Raw genomic sequence first — 20023 nt, 5'->3', positions numbered from 1 at the left:
GTCCGTGAGAGCCAAACCAATGATCGTTCGTGGTTGCGGGGCCGCAGAGCGGCGTCCTCTCAGGCGCTGCTCAATTGGCCGTGCGGTCATACGTTTCCCGGCGGCTGGCGTAGTTCCCACGGAGCGCGGAGGCGCCACGAATGCCTGGCCAGCGGAGTCGTGCGCGTGAGAACCAACTAACTGAAGGTTAAGCGATCTCGCGAGCCCCCTCCCGGCTCTCAAATCACGCTCTTGGCAACGGCCAGGGCGGGCGTGGGAGTGGCCCCTGCGACCTGGGCAGCAAATGAGGCTACCCCAGGCGGAGCGGAGGCGATGGGCCTCCTCATCCCGGGTTAGACGTGTATCCAGAGGAGGCGGAGAGCCATGCCTCTGGAAGACACGATGAAAAGTATCTAGACGTTGAAAGAAGGCGTAACGCCGACGTGGGGCGCTTTTTGGGCTTCAATGAGTCAACGATGCTCGCTCACTATTGAGAAAAACAAGAAGGCCATCACGGAGTGTTTCGCACCTCTTCGCTACTGCACTCCCCGGGCTGTAAACATCAAGAAGACGGAGACCGAGTTAACCTTTTGGGTCAAGGACGGGATCAGATGGTAGGGGGTGGAAACGGGAGGTGGGGTGGGTGGGGGGCGAGAGAGAGACAGTTCCGGAGCTGAAGGCCATCTCTAACCATCCCGAATGCAGTACGAGCGTCTGGTGGAAACCACTAGGAAGGGCAACCCAGATACATTTCATGGGGAAAAGGGGTGGCTTGGGAAATCTTTACAGTTTGCGAAATTAAATGCCCAGTGGGCACCTAAGTACTTCAGGCAACTCCAGAAATTGATGAGAGCCAGAACCTATGTGCCTCACCGGGTCTTCCGTGCCAAGGGCAGGAGCGTGTTTTGGAAGTGCACCCTTACTGTACTTTTAGGGGGGAAATTCAATCTAGAAGTCTTAGAGGAAGCTAAGAACAGGATTTTCCTCATTTTGTTGTGCCGATGCTGCAAGTGACAAAAAGATAAAATAACTGCTGCTTTATAAAGACCCTAATCTTGTCTTTTATTTTTTTATTTATTTTATTATTTTTTTAAAATATATTTTATTGACTTTTTACAGAGAGGAAGGGAGAGGGATAGAGAGTTAGAAACATCGATCAGCTGCCTCCTGCACACCTCCTGCTGGGGATGTGCCCGCAACCAAGGTACATGCCCTTGACCGGAATCGAACCTGGGACCTTTCAGTCCGCAGGCTGACACTCTATCCCCTGAGCCAAACCGGTTAGGGCCTACTTGTCTTTTAAAAAATATATATAATTCATTTTTTTACAGAGAGGAAGGGAGAGGGATAGAGAGTTAGAAACCACCTGCTGCCTCCTACACACCCCCTCCTGGGGATGTGCCCGCAACCCAGGTACATGCCCTTGACCAGAATCGAACCTGGGACCCTTCAGTTCTCAGGCTGACGCTCTATCCACTGAGCCAAACTGTTTAGGGCCCCCTTGTCTTTTGGAAAAAGATGAAAAAACAACAAAAACTCTTCCTGTTTCCTGGCAGTCACCGGTCTATCAGTAACTGCTGCCCTCTTTTGGGATTGGTTTCATAATTGTTTTATCCATCAAGCCCAGATTTATTTAACAAAAAAACCTTGAATTCAGAGTATTGCTAATTTTGGACAGAGGTCTCAATCACCCAGACTTCTTATTATCCTAGCATGATACTATGTGTTTCTCCCTCTGGGAGGCACTGGTTATCATCAGCTCTTGGATCAGGGAATAATTGAAGCATTCAGGAGGTATTACACCAAGCATATGTTTGACCACTTTGCTGACTGTATTGAAAAAAAAACACCTTGTCTTAATTTGAAAGAAACATGGCAACAAGTACAACATTGCTGATACTTTGGTGGTGATAAAAGAGGCAATGGATGATATAAAACCAGCTACTCTTTTTTTTTTAAATATATTTTATTGATTTTTTACAGAGAGGAAGGGAGAGGGATAGAGAGTTAGAAACATCGATCAGCTGCCTCTTGCACAGCCCCTACTGGGGATGTGCCCGCAACCAAGGTACATGCCCTTGACCTGAATCGAACCTGGGACCCTTCAGTCCGCAGGCCGCCGCTCTATCCACTGAGCCAAACCGGTCAGGGCAAAACCAGCTACTCTTACTAAAGTCTGGTGGAAGCTTTGGGATGATGTTGTGAATGATTATGCATGTTTCCCTAGAAGACATTGGGGAGAAAAAATCAGAGTCCACAAAAATGGATGGGCTTTAAATTCATCAATATTGATGAAAATAATAAGTTACTCTAGTTTCAGGTTTTGGTGATAAGAGTATAGATAAGGAAGAAGATAAGTCTCCAGAATTAGAGGTAAAGATGAACCTAAGGAAATTGAATACTGTCTTACACTCTGCCTAAGTCTTCATTGATACTGCAATTAATATGGATCCTTTCCTGGATTGAAATTGGCTTTTTAAAAAAGTTTTTGATAAATTGTTGTATATCTATAAAAAGGTGCAGGAGCTTCAAAATAAAGGAGTTGAAGAGAAGGAAGACACATAATATAGAGGAAGTGTGGATGAAGAAGATGGATACAGAATGAGTCTAGGGGAGTCTGAGCCTGAGTCTAAATCCTATTAGGAGGAGGAAAAGTTAGAGGATAGGAAGCCTCCAGAGGAGCGGTCTGGGCCTTCAAGCAGTGGCACTAAGAATCATACTATAGCCCTGACTGGTTTGGCTCAGTGGATGGAGCGTCGGCCTGCGGATTCGAGGGTCCCGGGTTCAATTCCGGTCAAGGGCATGTACCTCGGTTGTGGGCGCATCCCCAGTGGGGGGTGTGCAGGAGGCGGCTGATTGATGTTTCTCTCTCATCGATGTTTCTGGCTCTCTATCCCTCTCCCTTCCTCTCTGTAAAAAATCAATAAAATATATTTTTTAAAAATCATACTATAGCTGAAAAATCTGCCAAAACCAGAAATGCAGGATTGGACTTCTGGAATCTAACCTTGGAATGGAATTTGGAAAGGTTAAAGGCGCCTTAGTTGAAGGAAGAAGAGATTCCAGAGGCAGTTTCTTCCAAATAACAGTTAATTTCTTGCTAGCCTTGGCGCTGTTGCCCCCACATCACCTTCATCATGACCATTATTATAATCCATATCATTTCGTTGTTAAACAAGCATTTATAAGCCTAAATTGTGTGGGGTTTTGTGCTAATCTTGGGGACATCATCTCAGGATTTAAGGTAAATGGTCATTAACCGGTGGCCTTTCTTAATAAGGTAATAGGTATCCAAGATCACAGTCTTGAATATAAAGGTTTTCTTAGGACACTGGGCCTCATTTACTGTAACTGTTTTCCCGCAGATATTAAGTTCTTCCATTGCAAATGGAGATTTTCTAAGTTAACAATAGTTGCCATGAGAATACTTGCTCTTGAAATGCTGACATGGTCTTACATTTTACAAAGCACTTTTACATTAATCTACTCTGTTAACCCTCACTTGAGACCTATGAAGGTCTATCAGCCCATCCTTCACCAAGCCCCATCCCCCCAAAGCTCAGAGAGGTTAAGTAAGCTGCCTGAGTCTGCACAGCTAATGATGTAAATGATAAGAGTAGGGCTGCAACTGATTTATTTGTCAGACACTGGTAGAAGTCCATCATTCCTTTGAGAATTCATAGTCCCAGGGAATGGGACAAAACAGGCGAACAGGTAATTTAAAACAATCAGGCTGTGAACTGGCAGCCCACAGGCCAGATTTGGCTACCAGATATGTTTTGTTGAAGCTGCTCAGTTTAAAACGGTTTTGAATTGGTTTCCAGTGCCCCCCTAATGCCTTTCTGTTTAAGGTATTATTTACATACAATACAATTCAATTAAAGTGTACATTTCGTAGAGTTTTTTTAACACTTGTGTAACTACCACCACAACCAAGATATAGAACAGCTCCCTTAATTTTAAAAAGTTTACTTGAGTCTTGTGCACTCAATCCCTTCTCCTGCCATAGGATATTTCACATTAAAAGGCTGGATTAAAAAATTGGAAACCCTGACAACAGTGGACTCTGCACTCCTGAAGGGCAACAGTCTTAAGCTTGCTGCTTTGCTTATTTGCATCTCCCCATAGTTGATGTTAAATGTTGCAACAGAAGTGTGTGCCAAGTGCCTCAGGGGAACACAGGACCTGGGATTAACTCTGGGAAAGGCTGCACAGAGCAGCTGAGTGAGTTCATAGGGAGAGCAGTTGGGAGCAAGAGTGTTCTAAACCCAGGAGGATTAGAAGGGAGATCCTGGGAGCGGGGGCTGATATGGGGGACAGGAAAGCAGCAGAGGGTATCTCACTTCTTGTTGGCTGGATGGGCTGTATAAAGTGGGAGAGTTTAGTGTATATGTCTTAGTGTTTGTGTGTTTTGCTTTCTGAAGGTTTTGTATACCCAAGAAACTTACGTCTTTTTATCTGTACATCTCCGGGGATTTTAAGGTATTTTTGTTGTTGTTGTTGGCATGGGAAGGGAAAATTTGTATTTATTTTTGTAAGGGTTATAGGTCTGCGTGTGGTGCTTGGGTTGTATGTAGAATCTAGGGAGAGGGTTGCCCAGAAAAAATTTCTCCCTCTTACCCCGCCCCCTCCACTATCTCGTTCCAACCAGCCTGCCTGGGGCGGGGCAGTAGGGCAGGCAGCAGGTGGGAGGGTGGGGGCAGGGAGGGCGGTTTAGGCCGTAAATTCCCGCCCCCTGCCGGCAACTCAGCCAGAGGCCACATTCGCTGCTGCTGTGCCGCTAAATTACCGGCGACGCCATGGATAGGCTGGGCTCACGGTGTCCTCTGCCAGGCTACCCTCGGCCCTCTGTCCTTTTATGCCTCCTGGTGAGTGCCCACGCTACGACCTTACCTCCAACCTGGGAACTGAGGGAAAAAGACACACTTCCCTTTACTGCTCTTGGCATTTTGAGCTGGGGGCAGGCAGGTAGGGGATGGACAGGAAAAGCCCTGGAGGCACCACCGGTATCCTGGAGACTGTGGTGTGGTTCTTTCTGAAGCTTACTAGCTCCCCTTCTTCACTCTGTCAGTTGGGGTGGCTGGGCTGTTACACTGCCAGGGAGGTGCAGGGGTATCTGGTGGTGAGTTCTTGCCTAAGGGTCACTTGATAGATTGTTTTCTTTCTGTTGCAGTTACCATGTTGCCTTTATGGGGGCTTTGTTTCTGTCTTAGCAATGTCTTAGAATGTTAAGGTTGGGAAGTGACCATTTACAGAGTATCTCCAGTGGTGGAGGTGGTTCAGGAGATGGAGAGAGTCGGAAGCCTAGGGTCTAGCCCAGCTCTGATGATCACTTTTGGGTGATTTCTCCTTCCTTCCGACTCTTATTTCCTCATCTGTAACAATTGGCACATATCAGTGGCTCTTACCCTTTTGGGGCCTGTAGGTTTTCTTGATTATCTTTCTAGAAAGTTCTAAATTTGTACACAAGCAAACTGTATAGATAAACACAATGTTGTAGTCTTTCAGAATATTCATGGATTCCTTCAAACTAGGTGGGTTATAAATTTAGGTGGATTATAATTTAGAACCACTAGGTGGTTTCTGAGGCCCCCTTTGCCTTAACACAGACTATAAAGTCAACCATAACCTCTTAGAGGTATGCAAATATTCTAGGACCAAAAAAAAAAAAGGAAAAAGGCAGAATAAAATGCAAAAATAACTGAAACAATACATAAAATACTTTTTAAAAATGTAAAAATAGAAAAGGTGTGTAGTAAAAGACAAATAGGAAAATGTTGAGTAGACTTAAAAGTTATCTTAAAATGTTCCTATTAGGGAATATTGTGATGTGTATATCTTCCATCAATTTTGCATTCATATAATGTCACTTTCTAATATATTGTAGCCCAACCTTGGTTCCAGGTTGACCTTTCATGCTTCTGACACTTTGTTGATATGGTCCACAAACATTTCTCAAGCCCATACTCCCTGTCAGAATTGTAGAGTGCTGGGAATACAGAAATGAATGGGACTGAAGAGCATATGTCTAATGGAGGAGACATGTAAACAACTATCTGTATTTCAGTGTGACCAGTGGTACAGCAGGAGGATGTTTAGCAGCAATTCTGGCCTCTACCCAATAAATACCAATAGCATCTCTTCCCCAGTCATGACAATAGAAACTATCCCCAGACATTGCCAGATGACCCCTGGGCGTACAAAATTGCCTTGAGAACCATTGGATTAAGTGAAGCCAAATGGGCCCCACTATATCAATTCCTAGTTGTGTTCATTGTGGTTCCAAGAGCCCTGAATGGGAGGCAGGAGTCTTGGATGTAAGTCTTGGTTCTGTTGCAGAGTTTCTAAATGTTCTGCCTTCAGTTATCTTATTTGTTAAATTTAGGGTTATCTTAGATAATACTTGAGAGCACAGCTCTCAGCTTCAGTAGCACAGGTCACATTGCTTTAGAATTAGGCTACTTTTTCCACTAGCCTATCCATGGTGCCTAGCACATATCATATACACTTGAATGGAGGGGAAATTAACTCCTCAAACATCAAGAGATGTAAGAACTTAGTATTTTGACTTTGAGCTCACCTAAGAGTTTCAATACATTTTGGGTGAGCTTATATTTAATCTTATTAGCTGTGTTGCTAATCTTATTGCTTATTACCTGCTGGCTGGAATGCTCAGATCTTCCCTCAGAGTGGCTTTTTTGGTTGGGTGACAGGCCATTGTTCCTTTTGTTTGGAGTCTGCTAGAAGCTACCATAGAGTCATGTAGTGGACTCCTTACAGTGTTCTAGTCTGCCTAGTTCTCTGTTAAAAGCACTGCTAACAAAGACTTGTCTTTTTCACAAGACTATTTAGTTTTAATAATAACATCTTGCTGATGAATTAATTCACTAGTCTGCAAGTATTTATTGAGAACCTGCTGTGTGCCCTGAACTGTGCTGGGGATACAGTGGTGAGCAAAGCATGAAATTCAATTTTATTGAATTTGTGATTACAAATTATTTTTCCTATCTCCTGTGAACCCATAGCAACTGAGATAGGCAGCACAGTGTCATGATCTCCACGTTCTAGATAAGGTTTATAGAAGGAGAGGTGGTAACTTGTTGAAGGCCACAGGCAGCAGTAGTCACACTAGGATTTAAATCCTATTGTGCACACATACTAAAAGCTTTTGAAGTCTGGGTGTTTTTTTTCTTGCATGGTCACTGGTTTAGTTCAGTGGACTAGTATGTTGAATTGGTGGTTTGGTGGAGGTAGTGGGAGGGAATGAGAAAACCCAACCATGTCAGGCCTGTAGTCAAACTGAAGCTGAAGACAAAAACGCTGCTCAGGCCCTGCCAAGAAGTAGGAGGCAGGACTTAGGCAATAGCATAAAAGGAGTGGGAGGACAGAGGTTTATTTGAGCAAGAAAGAAGCCCTGGGCGGGAGGCAGGAGAAACACCCTCTTGTTCAGCCTGGCTTAAGTCACAGTGGGACTCCTTGCAAGCTGCCTCTCTCTGTTAATGACTCCATTATATTCCACAAGCAGAGAACCTGGGAAGGAAGGTGTTTTCCAGTTCTTTTCATTTCTTCTTATTTTAAATGTTTATCATTAAAATAGTGAGAAAAATCTCTTGAGTGCCTTTTCCTTTCATGTTGTCACTGCTATCATCTTAGCTTCAAGTCTTTTTCCTGGATTATTGTAATGGCCGTGTAAGTAGGCTATCACTGGTCATTCTCCCTCCTCTCTCCTGGTACCCTACTCACCCTCACTATATTATTACTCTGCTACTTAAAACCTCCAAAAATACCATACCACTTGAGTACAAACTCCAGTCTCCTTAGCCTGACCCTTTTCTCTATAGTTGTAGTCAGTTTCATTTCCTCCTGACCTCATACCCACAGACTAAGACCCATGCAGACTCTAACTCCTCTATCCCTTAACACCTCTTGAGTTTGTACATATTACTATTTGCTTAGCATGTGTCCCTCTCCTCTTATAATCCCACTTATCATTCCAGATTCAACTTAGATGAATCTTCTCTTCCAAGCCTTTTTCTGCTCCCTCAGGTAGAGCCTTCCTTATGGTCCCTGAGTACCTAGTTTAATAGCACAGGTTGCATTGCTTAGAATTAGGCTACCCTTTCCATTAGCCTACCCAGTGCCTGGCACATATACAAATGAATGGAGGTGAAGGTAACTCCTCAAACATCATTAGATGTAAGAGCTTATCATTCATTATAATCTCCACAGGATGATAGTTCAGTGGATGCCAGTTGGCATTACCTCCATCAGAATGGATTTCCCGTCATCCAGACTTGAGTCCTAATCCTGGCTTCAACCAAATAAAAGCTATGTGATTTTGAACAAGCTTCTTGATTTCTGAGCCTATTTTTTTTAATCATCTGCAAAATGCAGAGGTAAATATCTACAGAACTTTGTTGAAGTACTAAAGCTCAAGATCCCAGGAATTATTTTTTTGGATGGGGAATGGATATGAAAAAATGATGCCCAGCCCTGGTTCCAGTCTGCTTGAGCAGGAGATAGCGAATTGTCATGTCACTGCTGACTTGTGCTTTTTCCTACCATTTAGATCCTGACAGCTTCTTTCCTGACTTACCCCATGCTCAGGACCCTTAGCCTGCAGCTCCATTCGGCTGTCACTGGCAGTTATGTCTCCGGCACTTACTCCATCGTCTTTGTCAACTGTCCCAACGAGCAAATTGCCAGAGATATTGCCAGGTATGGTAAAGGGGCTTAGGTGCTGCCCCAGGAGGCTCAGGGAGCTACCAGGATGCTATCTGGGGCCACTTTTAGGCCCTTCTTCTGCTTCTGACAATCCTGTCCATCCAGTGATGAACTACACAGCTGAATGATTTGATGGATCCTGCTGCTGGGCCTAAAATGTTGAGTGGCGTGTTGGGGGGGCATATAAGGAGACGAGACCCAGAGGGATGTACGGCTTATCCAAGGTGTTAAGAGAACAGTGGAATCCTACCTGTTGAGAATTTAAGTCTCCTCATTCCTGGCCCATCGGTCTTTCTTCTTGGAGATACTCTCTTTGCTCAGTCCCAGAGGTGCTCACTATGACAGTGAGGAGGAGGAGGAGGCAGTCATTCCAAATATTTAGAAAATTTCTAGAAGCAGCTGTGTTATGGTGGAAGAACACTGAACTTGTAAGCAGACCAGAGTTTCAGTCTTGGCTCTACCACTTACCGTGTTAACTTGGGCAAGTCACTTCCCTTCTTTAAGCATTAGTAATTTGAATGTAGTAGGTGCTCAATAAATGTTTGTGGTATCTGGATTTTGCCCCCTTCATTTCTCTTTATAGATGCAGCTTTGGAGAGGGTTAGTGGGACTGGAGGATAATGGATTTGGCTCCTTGATCCCTTTCTTCTTGATCTAAAACTCAACATTCTTGAAGTTGATGATAGGCTAGGTTATAGTGTTTTCAAATGTTGAATCTGGTCTTTGGGAGCAAACAGCCTCCACATTGTTGGTCACAGGTTAGCCTTGCATTTGATTCCATCTCTCTTTCCTCCAACCAGACTGTGTATTTTCCTTCGTTAACATTACCTTTGAAGAACAGCTCTTACCTAAAAGAACTGTAATTACTCCAGAGATACCCATGGTATTTAGTAGCTAGGAACTGAAAACCTTCCTGGTACTCCTGCTATACCGAGGGTCTATACTGAACTCTTTCCTCTGGACTCCTGGACCAGCCATCTGGGTCCTGTTAAGGAACAACTTCAGCTGACATCTGTGAAGTTCAGTCTTGGGAGGCAAATCATCCTAATGGCTGGATTCCAACTGGTTGAAAGGCCAGTTCAGGTAAATGGATCGGTATCAGCTTGGAGAGAGATCTCTATTTTCTACTTGCATCCAAGGTTGTTGATGAGCAGTCAGGTGTTTATCAGGGGCTCATTCCTTTGTAGGAAATACTTTTTCTCTCTGATAATTTTTAGGATTCTCTGTTTATCTTAATGTTCAGCTATTAATTTGTTAACTATTCTTTCTATATTCTTTCCTTGTCTGCTCCTTTATTCTGCACACTAAGAAAATTTCTGAGCCCATTCTTCTCTCTTATTTGCTTCTCATTGGTATCTATTTTTCTATTCAGCCCCTCTATTGAGTTTTTTGTTTAAACGATTAGTTTTCCTTTTCAGGATTTCTAATTATTCTTTCATAACCAACTACTCACGTTTCATCAATATCAGATCCTATAATCTGATTTTATTTTATGGATGCAATAATCTTGCCTTATCTTTCTGTAGATATTAATTATACTTATTTTATTTTTAATTTTTCCAGCTTTATTGAGATAGAATTGACATATAACATTGTTTAAGTTTAAGGAGTACACATGATGATTTGATACATTTATATATCACAAAATGATCAGCACAAGATTAGCGAGCACATCCATCACCTCACACAGTCCTTTTTCAGGAGTGAGAACTTTTAAGATCTACTCTTTTAGCAACTTTCAAGTAGTTGTAATGATGTATATAATTATAGGAATCTGAGATTATACTTATTTTTAAATCTTGGTTTTGAATGTACTGTTAGCTGGTCCTCTTATGTAAATTCACTTGTTGAATTTTTGTTTCTCTTGCTATTGGCTTTCCTCAGATGCTTTGTGATTCTTAAGTGTAACCTCTCATCTTTTTAGCTATGTTGGTGGGGAGTCACGGGAACAGCTGCAAGGAATGCTATTCGCAGCACTGTTTTCAGTGTGAGTGTGGTTTGGGGGGACATTCCATAGACTGAGGTGCCCTCGTGACTGGTCTTCTGGGTATGAATTCTCCCTTTTATCCTTGGCCATCACCAGCTAGTACATTGTTTTGCCTTTTCCCCCAAAGTGCCTACACTTACCGCTCCTTCCTGGAGACAGACACCCCATTTTTGCTGTGGGGCCATGGGAGATTTGAGGCATCTACCTGCTCCTGCCATGGCATTCTCGCAGTTCACCTTGCTGTTGCCTCTGGTTCCCATTGCCCCAGGTACAGACTGTTGCTCTTATCTCTGGGGCAGTCCCCCTGTGTGCTCCCATGCTGTGTCTCGGGGCTGCCTTTTATTCTTTGGGGCTTCCTCATAGTTGCTGTTACAGGAAGTGTTCTCGTTACTGTGTTCTAAAATCTGAAGGGGCGTCTTTAGTGATGTGGTTATGAGGCAGTGGATTTTTTTTCTAGAGGTTTAACTCACTTCCTGTGTTTGCATGCCACCTTCAGAACTAATAAAATGTAATTTCTTACACTGAACTTGCATATGATTGAGGAAGCAAGACTCGCAGCAGTTGCTTAAACACATTTGTGCCATGTGCCTCTCCTTATGGTCAGGGATTTATTTAGCTCCTAGAACTTTGCAGAGGAATGAGGTGGTGGTGATGCCACATTAACGTGGAGCCTTAAATAGAGAGCACTGTTTAACCTGGAACCCCAGGGAAGAGAAAGTAGGTCGGTTCTCTTGGCAGCAGCTGGAGGAAGGAGGGAACAGTGAGCAGAGCTCAGATGAAGTTTATTTGGCAAGGCCTGATTCTGAGGGCTTGAGGTTTGATGTTTGGGGACACTTCTTTGCATCAGTGACTTGGTGGTGCTCCTATTTCTATGACACCTGTACTAGTTCAAGCCCTTTGTATTGTGTTCACCAGGGTGCTGCATAGGAATCTGAGATTATCAGACCAGGAAGTCCAATCTGTAGTCTGTCAAAAAAAGTAAAAAAGTCTTAGAGGTCTGCAAAGGTGATGATCGTGTGCTTAGGGCTACGATAGAAACCTTTACCAAAAAAGGTGAAACAAGCCTATATTTGCCAAAGACAAACACAGTTATGATGCTTTTTTCCTAAAGATCAGAAGCACTGAGCAGCCTGATACATACCTGTGGGATAGAAGCAGGGGTGGCATAATGAAGGGAGTTCTTGGTGGTGAAAGGATTGGAAGCTACTGGTTGAACCATTTTCTCATTGTACAGCAGGAGAGTCGGGTTGAGTGAGGGGACATGCCTGTCTTGGAGAGGTACTTAAATACTTATTCCTGGAATGAGAAAGAATTTGCATAAGGTCGCACAGCCATACTACTGCAGGGCCAGGAAAAGATCCTGGTCTTGTTCTCTGTCCAGAGTTAATCCCTATTCCCCAGGCAGACTGGGCCTGTCATTAAAAGTGCCAGGAGTTTGGGGTTGGGGGGCATTCTAAATGATTATCTAGCTCCCAGGAATGTTCCTTCTCTTAAGGTCCTGGACACTTGCCCCACTGACTGTCACTCTCTTTGCTTTAGGGCTATACTGGATAAGAAGCTGGCTGCCTCTGTGAACATCCTGCCCAAGGCATCCTCATTGTGAGTTTTGCTGTGGCCAGTGGAAGGTCAGGTCCTAGCTGGTGGGATGGGTACTGAACTAATGGGGAATTGTGAAAGAACATCTCAGAGGCATTTAATTAATCAACACTTCACGGGTGATTTCTATTCAAAGGAAATGAACCAGTGTGTTTATGTCATCCTATGAACAAAAGCAAAAATGTGCTGTGTGTGTATAGAGAAAGGAGGGGAAACCCTCCAGTTTAGGAATAGTGAGTCCTGCTTGCACATTCTTTGTTTAAATTAATTAGTTTGCTGTTAGCAAGGAAGCCAGAATGGGCATTCCATCCCTGAGCGAGGCAAGTAGGGCTATCAAAAGAGATAATCTCCATTGCTTTTAGATTCTTTGGGAAACCGAGAGTTTGGCATATGTGACAAGCTGTTTCTGTGCCTTGCCTGCCTTTCATTTCATTGACACCTTTATTTTAGTTAAGTCTGGTCTGTCCCATTTCTTTCATTAAAATAGTTTAGCATCCCACTACACCTTGTGCAGGATTTGTCTTGTGCCTTAAACGCTCTGATTAGCCTGTTCCTCATCTTCCCTCCTGGAAAGAGAGAGAGAATAAGGGCATGGCATGGGGAGGGAAGGACAGATGGGGAAGAAAATAATATCTACTCTGAAGGTCAAAACAGAAAAATGCTATATAGTTAAAGCTCCTCCCACTTGCCAACATTGTCATTGCCTCAGTGGCTCACATCATTTATTGCTATGGCTCCCAAGTTTGGCTGTGCTTCCAATTCCTGAGCTCCATTCTAGGTCTGTTTAATCAGTCCCTCTGAGGGTGGGGTTTGGTTCTTTGAATTTTTAAGAAGTGGAATAGGTGATTCACATAAAGCCAGTCTGGGAACCAATGCTTGGGACCTACAACAGAATTTCAGCCTGGCATTCCCTTCAGATGGCCTATAATTGATCCTTTTACCATGGCTCTGTGAGGCAGGGCCAGTGGCTTAGGTCATCTTAGATTTCCCCTGGGTTAGTGTAGATATTTTCAGGCCAAATTTCTTTCCCTTCCCTTCACGCGATGCTGTTCTCATACTCTTTTCTTAATGTCATCACTGACTTTTAACGTTTGGACTTGTTTCCATGTCTTGTAAGGCTCACTTCTTCCCTGAAGCCTCCTCTGCTTCTTATTTATCCTTTCATGGGCACTCAACATTGAGAGTCAGTGGTAAAAGTAGCCCCATTCCATAGGATGGGGAGGGGCCTGGAAGCCATGAGTATAGAATAGTGTTGAAAAAGCCAGAGATGCCCAGTTTGGAGGAGAGAAAACGTAGGAGTTTCTGTACAGCAGGAGAGTCAGGTTGACTCTCCTGAGGTGGTTCTCCATATGGACGTTGGGGAAAACAACTCGGTGGCAGATGTTGGCACACCATAAGAAAAACCACCTCATGTGAAAACCTTTAAGGTAGATGGACTTTTCAAGCAATGGCGAGCCTCTCACCTCCAGGAATGTTTAGGCAGATGCTGGAAGCATGCATTAGAATGATTGGACTAGATGACCTGTCACGCCTTGGCCAACTGTAGACTTCTTTATGTGGACTTGGGAAGATTTTAAAGTTTCCACCTCAGTAAGTCACCTAACTGGGCCAGGTTTGACATTTCAGTGGGCTTGTTTTGTGAGCATCATACTTTGATTTTGTTCTCGTCTCCAGGTACTTTTGGAATGGAGAAATAGAAGAAGCCACTGAGATTCTGTTGGTGAGTAAAGTTGGGTTTGGGGATGGGCCTTGATATGGAAAGAGTGAGAGCATGGCCTTTTTCCCAGGTTCCAATGAAAAGTTAGCAAAGATCAACTGATTGAGGTTCTTGCCTTAGATTCATTTGCAAGTTAGTGACAGGGCCTGGTGACCTAGAGGGAATGCTGTCTCCTAAATAGCCAGATGAGAAAATGAACAGCTGCAGAGCTGGGCTGAGGTAAAGCAGTGTTTTGTTTTTTTTCTTTTACAGTTAATAAAGACAAAGACTTCCAAGGTCCGCATGCTGTCCAGCTATGTCAGGTAATACTGGCGTCTCTTCTCAGACAGGACCACTCTAGGGATTAAGTGAATGGGTGTGGAAAGCAGGAAACCTAGTAACAAACCTTCCATATGACCCTGGACAGGTGCCTGTCCCTCAGATTCTCCGTATGTAAAATGAGAGGCTAGAGTGAGTTAGTTTAAAATAGTAGTTCTCAAAATTTTGGTCTCAGGATTCCTTTACACTTTAAAAAATTATCAGGGACCTAAAAGAGCTCTGTTTATGTGGGTTATATAAAAGTTAACTATGTTAGAAATTAAAACTAAGATTTTTTTAAAAAATTAACAATAATAAAACCATTAGTTATTAATGTTGTAAATAATGCATTTTTATGGAAAGTAACCATATTCCACCCTCCCCCCCCAAAAGTGAGAAGAATGGCATCATTTTACATTTTTTGCAAAATATGGCTTAATAAGAAACATCTTTAAGTATTGGGACACTTGGAAAGCTCATGGTGATAAATTCAAGTTTTCCAAACTTCTAATTTTTGCTTGAAAACATAATTTTTTTAAATTGGCAACACATAATGTAAATTGTCTTTGAGTGATGGACTCACGTTGTTCATGTCTGAGACAGTGTCTATCTAATCCTCAAATCTGAGTAACCATGATTTGTAAAAATGACAGTTTACAGTAACTCAGGCTTAAAAATGGTGCTCCGTGAGAAAGTCTGGTTTTAGCTTGTGACTCAGTCCGACAAGTGTAGGACATATTGAATTGAGGCACAAGCACGGTGCTTTCTGTATACTTCCCATGTTGTCACACAGGCCTAAAAATACATGTACTCAAGGGTCAAAACTGAATAAAAATTGTAATTTTTACCACTTTGTCAAGGATGTTCTTAAGTGAATTTCACTTTATGCAAGTGCAGGTGTGTACAGTTTGGTGCCATCATCTTGATGCATGTGCTAAGGTGCTAGCAGTTTTACCCATCATCACTTTTGTATCATTAGTGCAGATGTCAACACAGTGAAAAGATAAATAACAAATTAGCATTATTATAAACGAATGGACTCATGGAACTCCTGAAAGAACCTTGGAGTTGCCCAGGGGTCAGTGGGCCTTACTAGTTTCAAGCCCTTCCATTCAAAGTGTGGTTCTGGAATAATTGGCATCGCCTGAAAGCTAATAGAGCTGCAGAGTCTCATGTTCACCCTAAACCTATTGAACCCAACTGCATTTAACATGATCCCCAGGTGATTCCCATGCACGTTAAAAGCTTGAGAAGGACTGGTCTAAACAATACTGGCTAATAACTATTATCCCTTGGAGGTGTCTTTCAAATTACCAATTTAAGCCCCACTTCAGATTTGGACTTAATTGATCTAAAATGGGGATCAGATACGTTCTTCAGAAGCATCCGGATTGACTCTGATGTGAGGCTAGGATGCAAGTTACTTACTGGATGATGAAACTCTTTTCCTTCACTCCCACCAGGATCCTGTGAATAGATAGATGGCTGTACCCGGGCCTCAGAGCTAGTGATAGAGAAGGCCCTATGTTACCACCTTAGTAGAGGTGGGGGAATAGGCACCTTTGGTAGAACCGGCACTACCAAGAAACCACAGCTTATCTGGTGAGGGACAGCCTCATGGTTAAGATGGTGAAACCCAGAGCTTAACTTCCAGCATCAAATCTTGACTCTACTTGCTAGGTGTAGCTGAAGTACATGCAAATTAGTTATACTTTCTGTGGCTCAGTTGCCCATCTATAAAATGTGGGCCATAATGGTCCCTTGGGATGAATGTATGTGAGGTAGACACATGAAGCGCTCCACCAGTGGCAGCTCTTACTGCTAACGTGTTACAAATGTCCTACTCTCTCTGAATACTGTATGTTTGCTTATAAAAACACATACACTGGCCCAGGTGTCCATGAAATAAGAAAATTAATTGTCCTGGGGCACCAGGTAAAATTACCCAGATTACCCTAAACGTGTAAGCACCTGGGCACATGCTGTGATGCGTGTGTCTCAGGAGAGCTTTACAGTGTCTCATTCTGCAGGAAGGAAGCAGAGGATTATGACTCCCTCTGACAGATGGGAAACTGAAGCCCAAGGCCTCACGTTCCTTTAGTCTGGAAAATGAAGAAAACTTGCATGGTGTTCCGAGGGCCAAGTGAAAGAAGAGGGGAAAGGGAGAGAGGTTCCTGTGGGTTTGGATGTCAAGAGAAATCCCTTGGAAAATGTCAGTGGTTGTTTGGTCTTGAGGGATCAAGAGGATTTTGATTGATGAACAGGAGCAGGGAGAACTTTCTAAGTGGAGCAGAGAATACAGCGGTATCGGGGTGGGTGGTGGTTGGGGAAGGCACAGTGATGAGTGTGGGATAGTAATAGAGGCAGCAGCTAACATTCAGTGAATGCACAGTACCAGTCAGTGTACCAGCTAAGTGCTCTATGTACCTTGTCTCATTTAATCCTCAGTGATCCAGTCATGTAGGTGCTATTTTCATTCCCTCTTTTGTAGGCCTTTAGAGAAAGTAAGTGATTTGTCCATGGTTACATAGCTAGTAAGGGGCAGACTTAGAATTTGAACCCATGTCTGTGAGACTGTAAAGCTATCTGGCCCAACTCACCACTGTAGATAGGGGTGGTGGGTTATGGAGGTGGATAGGGGATGCAGCAGATTGCAGAGGCCTCAAGGGAGGCTGGCCTGCTGGGTTTTATCGCCTGACTGATGCTAATCATAGTCACTCACAGGACCCTGCTCTCTTCCTAAAGGTTGGTGCATCCTTTCGAGATCCCAGAGGTCTTCAGTCTTCCTATGGACCAAGGAGATGTGCACTATTTGAAGTGGCTGGAGGAGGGCATGGAGGAGGACTGAGCGGGGGCGGCCTTCTGTGGATCCTGCTGGCTGCCACTAGTCTTCATCAGCTGCACTCTGGGGAAAGGAGGCCTCTTTCTGCCTCTCAGCATCTCTGGATTCCTTGTTTTTGTCAGCACAGAGGAGCTAAGGAACTTGTAGAGGATGAAGGGCCGAGGCTCCTGAGGCTGTAAGAGGATGCTGGGCCAATCGGGCCACGCAAGAACCCAGTGGAGCGTGTCTCTGAGTGCTTCCTGCTTACAGGTGGCCAAGGTGAGGGCAGGAGGGTGTGTGGGGGACAAGGGGAGGTGGCAATGAGGGTGAGTTTTGTCATCGGCAGCAGTCACTGGGCCACCTCAAGTGTCGGGTGGAATTACTCTCCTGGTTTTCAGGAGAAATAGACCCGGTGATCTGTTTACCTAGAAGTGCGTGGGTTGAAGGTCACCTTCTGGAGGAACTGGCAAGCACTTTATTCAAAAGGATGGATTGTGAATGGTGCAATTTCAGGGACAAGCAAGATTATTTCTCCTAGCTAAGGATGGCACTTGTTATTCCTGAGTCCTGAGTAGTGGGTCCGGGAATGGGCTGCAGGAGTGTGTGTAGGACTGGGGAGATATTAGCACTTCGATACAGCTCATGGGTTGGGAATTCATCTTGACCTTCCTAGCCTGAATGTGACCGGCATCAGAAGATTCTGGTGCCTTGCTCAGTGGAGACAGGCTGGCTCAGTGGAGCATTGAAACTGAGCATCCTAAAGCAGAAAGAACCCTGGGGAACTTCCAGACCAGTGTTTCTCAGACTCACCCACAGAGCCCAGAGGTTGACAGAGGTATGGGGATTGCCTGCCCTTCACCACCTTCAGCCAGTGCAACAGACTGTTTATTTAATGTACTGAGCTCGCCTGAGATTTGTGGAGCTTTTAAAAAAGTTTTCGTCAGAAGTTACAAACCAGTGGATTAAGCCTGTCTCCAGTTTACAGGTTAGAGGAAACGGAACTGCACTGAGGTCCAGAAAGGGGGTGGCGTGCTGTCACTACCAGGACAGCCAGGCTGCCCCCTGTGCCTGGTGCGCGCCTATCCCTGCTCCTGCCCAGGTGGAAGAGGGCACGGAAGGCCGAACCCCCAACTCTGATTCTAAACTTGATGCTGTTTACTGCCTCTTCCAAAGAGGTTGGATAATATCCCTTTCAGAGAGCCTGCTGCAGCCTATTCTAAAGGAAGAGTTTTTTAGTTCTTCATCTATGTGGTAAGTGGGTCTGGCACTTAAAAACATATTGCATTGCCTAATTCTACCCACTGATCTGGCGGTAGGTGAGACTATCTTTATTCTGTACATAAGAGGATAGATTTAGAGTTCACTGATTTTTAGGGTCTGCATGACTCCACCTTGCATGGTTTGGCCTCCACCACAGTCCTCTCCAAACAGTGCTGTGGACGGGGCCGGGACCTAGACCAATGTTTCCATGTGGGATGCCTTCCCAGCATTTCTCAGGACATGTATGTGTTTTGCATCAGGAATCTCCAGAAAAATCAGTTCAGGAAATGAGAAAAAGTCTTAAAATTATCTGTGAATACGGAAGCTTAAAAGCATAGAGACATTACTGGTTTGAAGGAACCCATCAAATAAAAATACAAGAGCAAGAAACACCAACAAGCAGAGCTGAAGGTTAGGAGAAGCAGGGCAGGAGCATGTTGGAGAGAGATGGCTACTGTCTAATCAGTCTTGCTTGTGATTGTTGTGTCCTAAGTGTTATCCTGCAAATAAAATACGTTTATACAAAGTATACTTTATACAAATTCCATGAGCAGTGTGCCAAGTTAAAAGCTTTCAAAGCAAAATAAATTCTTACTTTGGCATTTTTGACATGTGATTCTTACACTGTTCACCTTGCCAGGATATTTGAATGTTACATGATTTGAAAACTATCCAGTAATGTCCCCTGGTTCCGGGGTTTAAATATTCCCTCTAGGCTCCAGTTCTTTGTAAATACAGCTAAGCTTGATATACTTATTTGTTAAACAATTTTTTCCCAGATATCGGTAACAATAAGGAAAGAGTATAAAGAATGAAGTATTTTAAGAATAATTTGATGATTTAGGGCAGTGGTTCTCAACCTTCCTAATGCCGTGACCCTTTAATACAGCTCCTCATGTTGTGGTGACCCCCAGCCATAAAATTATTTTTGTTGCTACTTCATAACTGTAATGTTGCTACTGTTATGAATCGTAATGTAAATATCTGATGTGCAGGATGTATTTTCATTGTTACAAATTGAACATAATTAAAGCATAGTGATTAATCACAAAACAATATGTAATTATATGTGTGTTTTCCGATGGTCTTAGGCGACTCCTGTGAAAGGGTCGTTCAACCCCCAAAGGGGTCACGACCCACAGGTTGAGAACCGCTGATTTAGGGAATTTCTGAGAATTCGAATTTCTTGCTCCTAAAGATTACTATTTGTTGTAGATTTGTAAACACTAACCCAGACCACAAAGAACCAGGCCCTCTCCAGCTTGGGGAGGACCCCTGTTCTCAGGAGGGTCTATTTAGCTGCTCACTGTAGAACTCGAACTAGAAACCAGGTCTCTCTTGACACCTGTGCCATTCACCGTCTTTCCATTCCATCAGTGTCAGCTCAAAGAACAATCCCTACATCCCCCCACAACACCCCAGCTCCAACTGTGGTTTTGTCCCAAGGGCAGTTAAAAGGTTGAAAGTGAAAGGATGGTAGATAAAAGGGGAAGCCATAGTTAATGAAGATTTTTAAGGGCAGATGTGAACACTTATGGGAATTAACAGGCTACACTTTACCCCTGAAACTACAGAATTTGGTTAGATCCTTGGTCTTCACCTCCCTATAGCTGACTTTTTCTCTCTCCAAACTTCCCCAAAT

General features: G+C 43.8%; 1 protein-coding gene across 3 annotated transcripts; it reads left to right on the top strand.

The window, feature by feature from the left end:
* Window positions 1-8: 8 nt before the first annotated feature.
* On the top strand, window positions 9-19430 carry LOC308528224 (protein CutA homolog; the record flags this gene model as incomplete). Of its 3 annotated transcripts, none has more annotated exons than XM_081103769.1 (6): window positions 38-593; window positions 8549-8697; window positions 12230-12289; window positions 13961-14006; window positions 14256-14305; window positions 17046-19430. In XM_081103769.1, 6 exons carry the CDS (start codon window positions 591-593, stop codon window positions 17146-17148), a joined length of 411 nt encoding a protein of 136 aa, XP_080959895.1. In that variant the 3' UTR covers window positions 17149-19430. The 3 variants fall into 3 exon arrangements, with proteins under 3 accessions (XP_080959896.1, XP_080959895.1, XP_080959897.1); XM_081103771.1 differs by lacking the exon at window positions 38-593 and adding an exon at window positions 4779-4847; XM_081103770.1 differs by lacking the exon at window positions 8549-8697 and having other exon boundaries at window positions 9-593.
* Window positions 19431-20023: the final 593 nt, after the last annotated feature.

This window comes from Myotis nattereri (assembly GCF_964212035.1).
Source record: "Myotis nattereri genome assembly, chromosome: 12".
Classification (NCBI taxonomy): domain Eukaryota; kingdom Metazoa; phylum Chordata; class Mammalia; order Chiroptera; family Vespertilionidae; genus Myotis; species Myotis nattereri.
The sequence above is the reverse complement of the archived record's forward strand: the minus strand, read 5'-3'. Positions and strand labels throughout refer to the sequence as shown.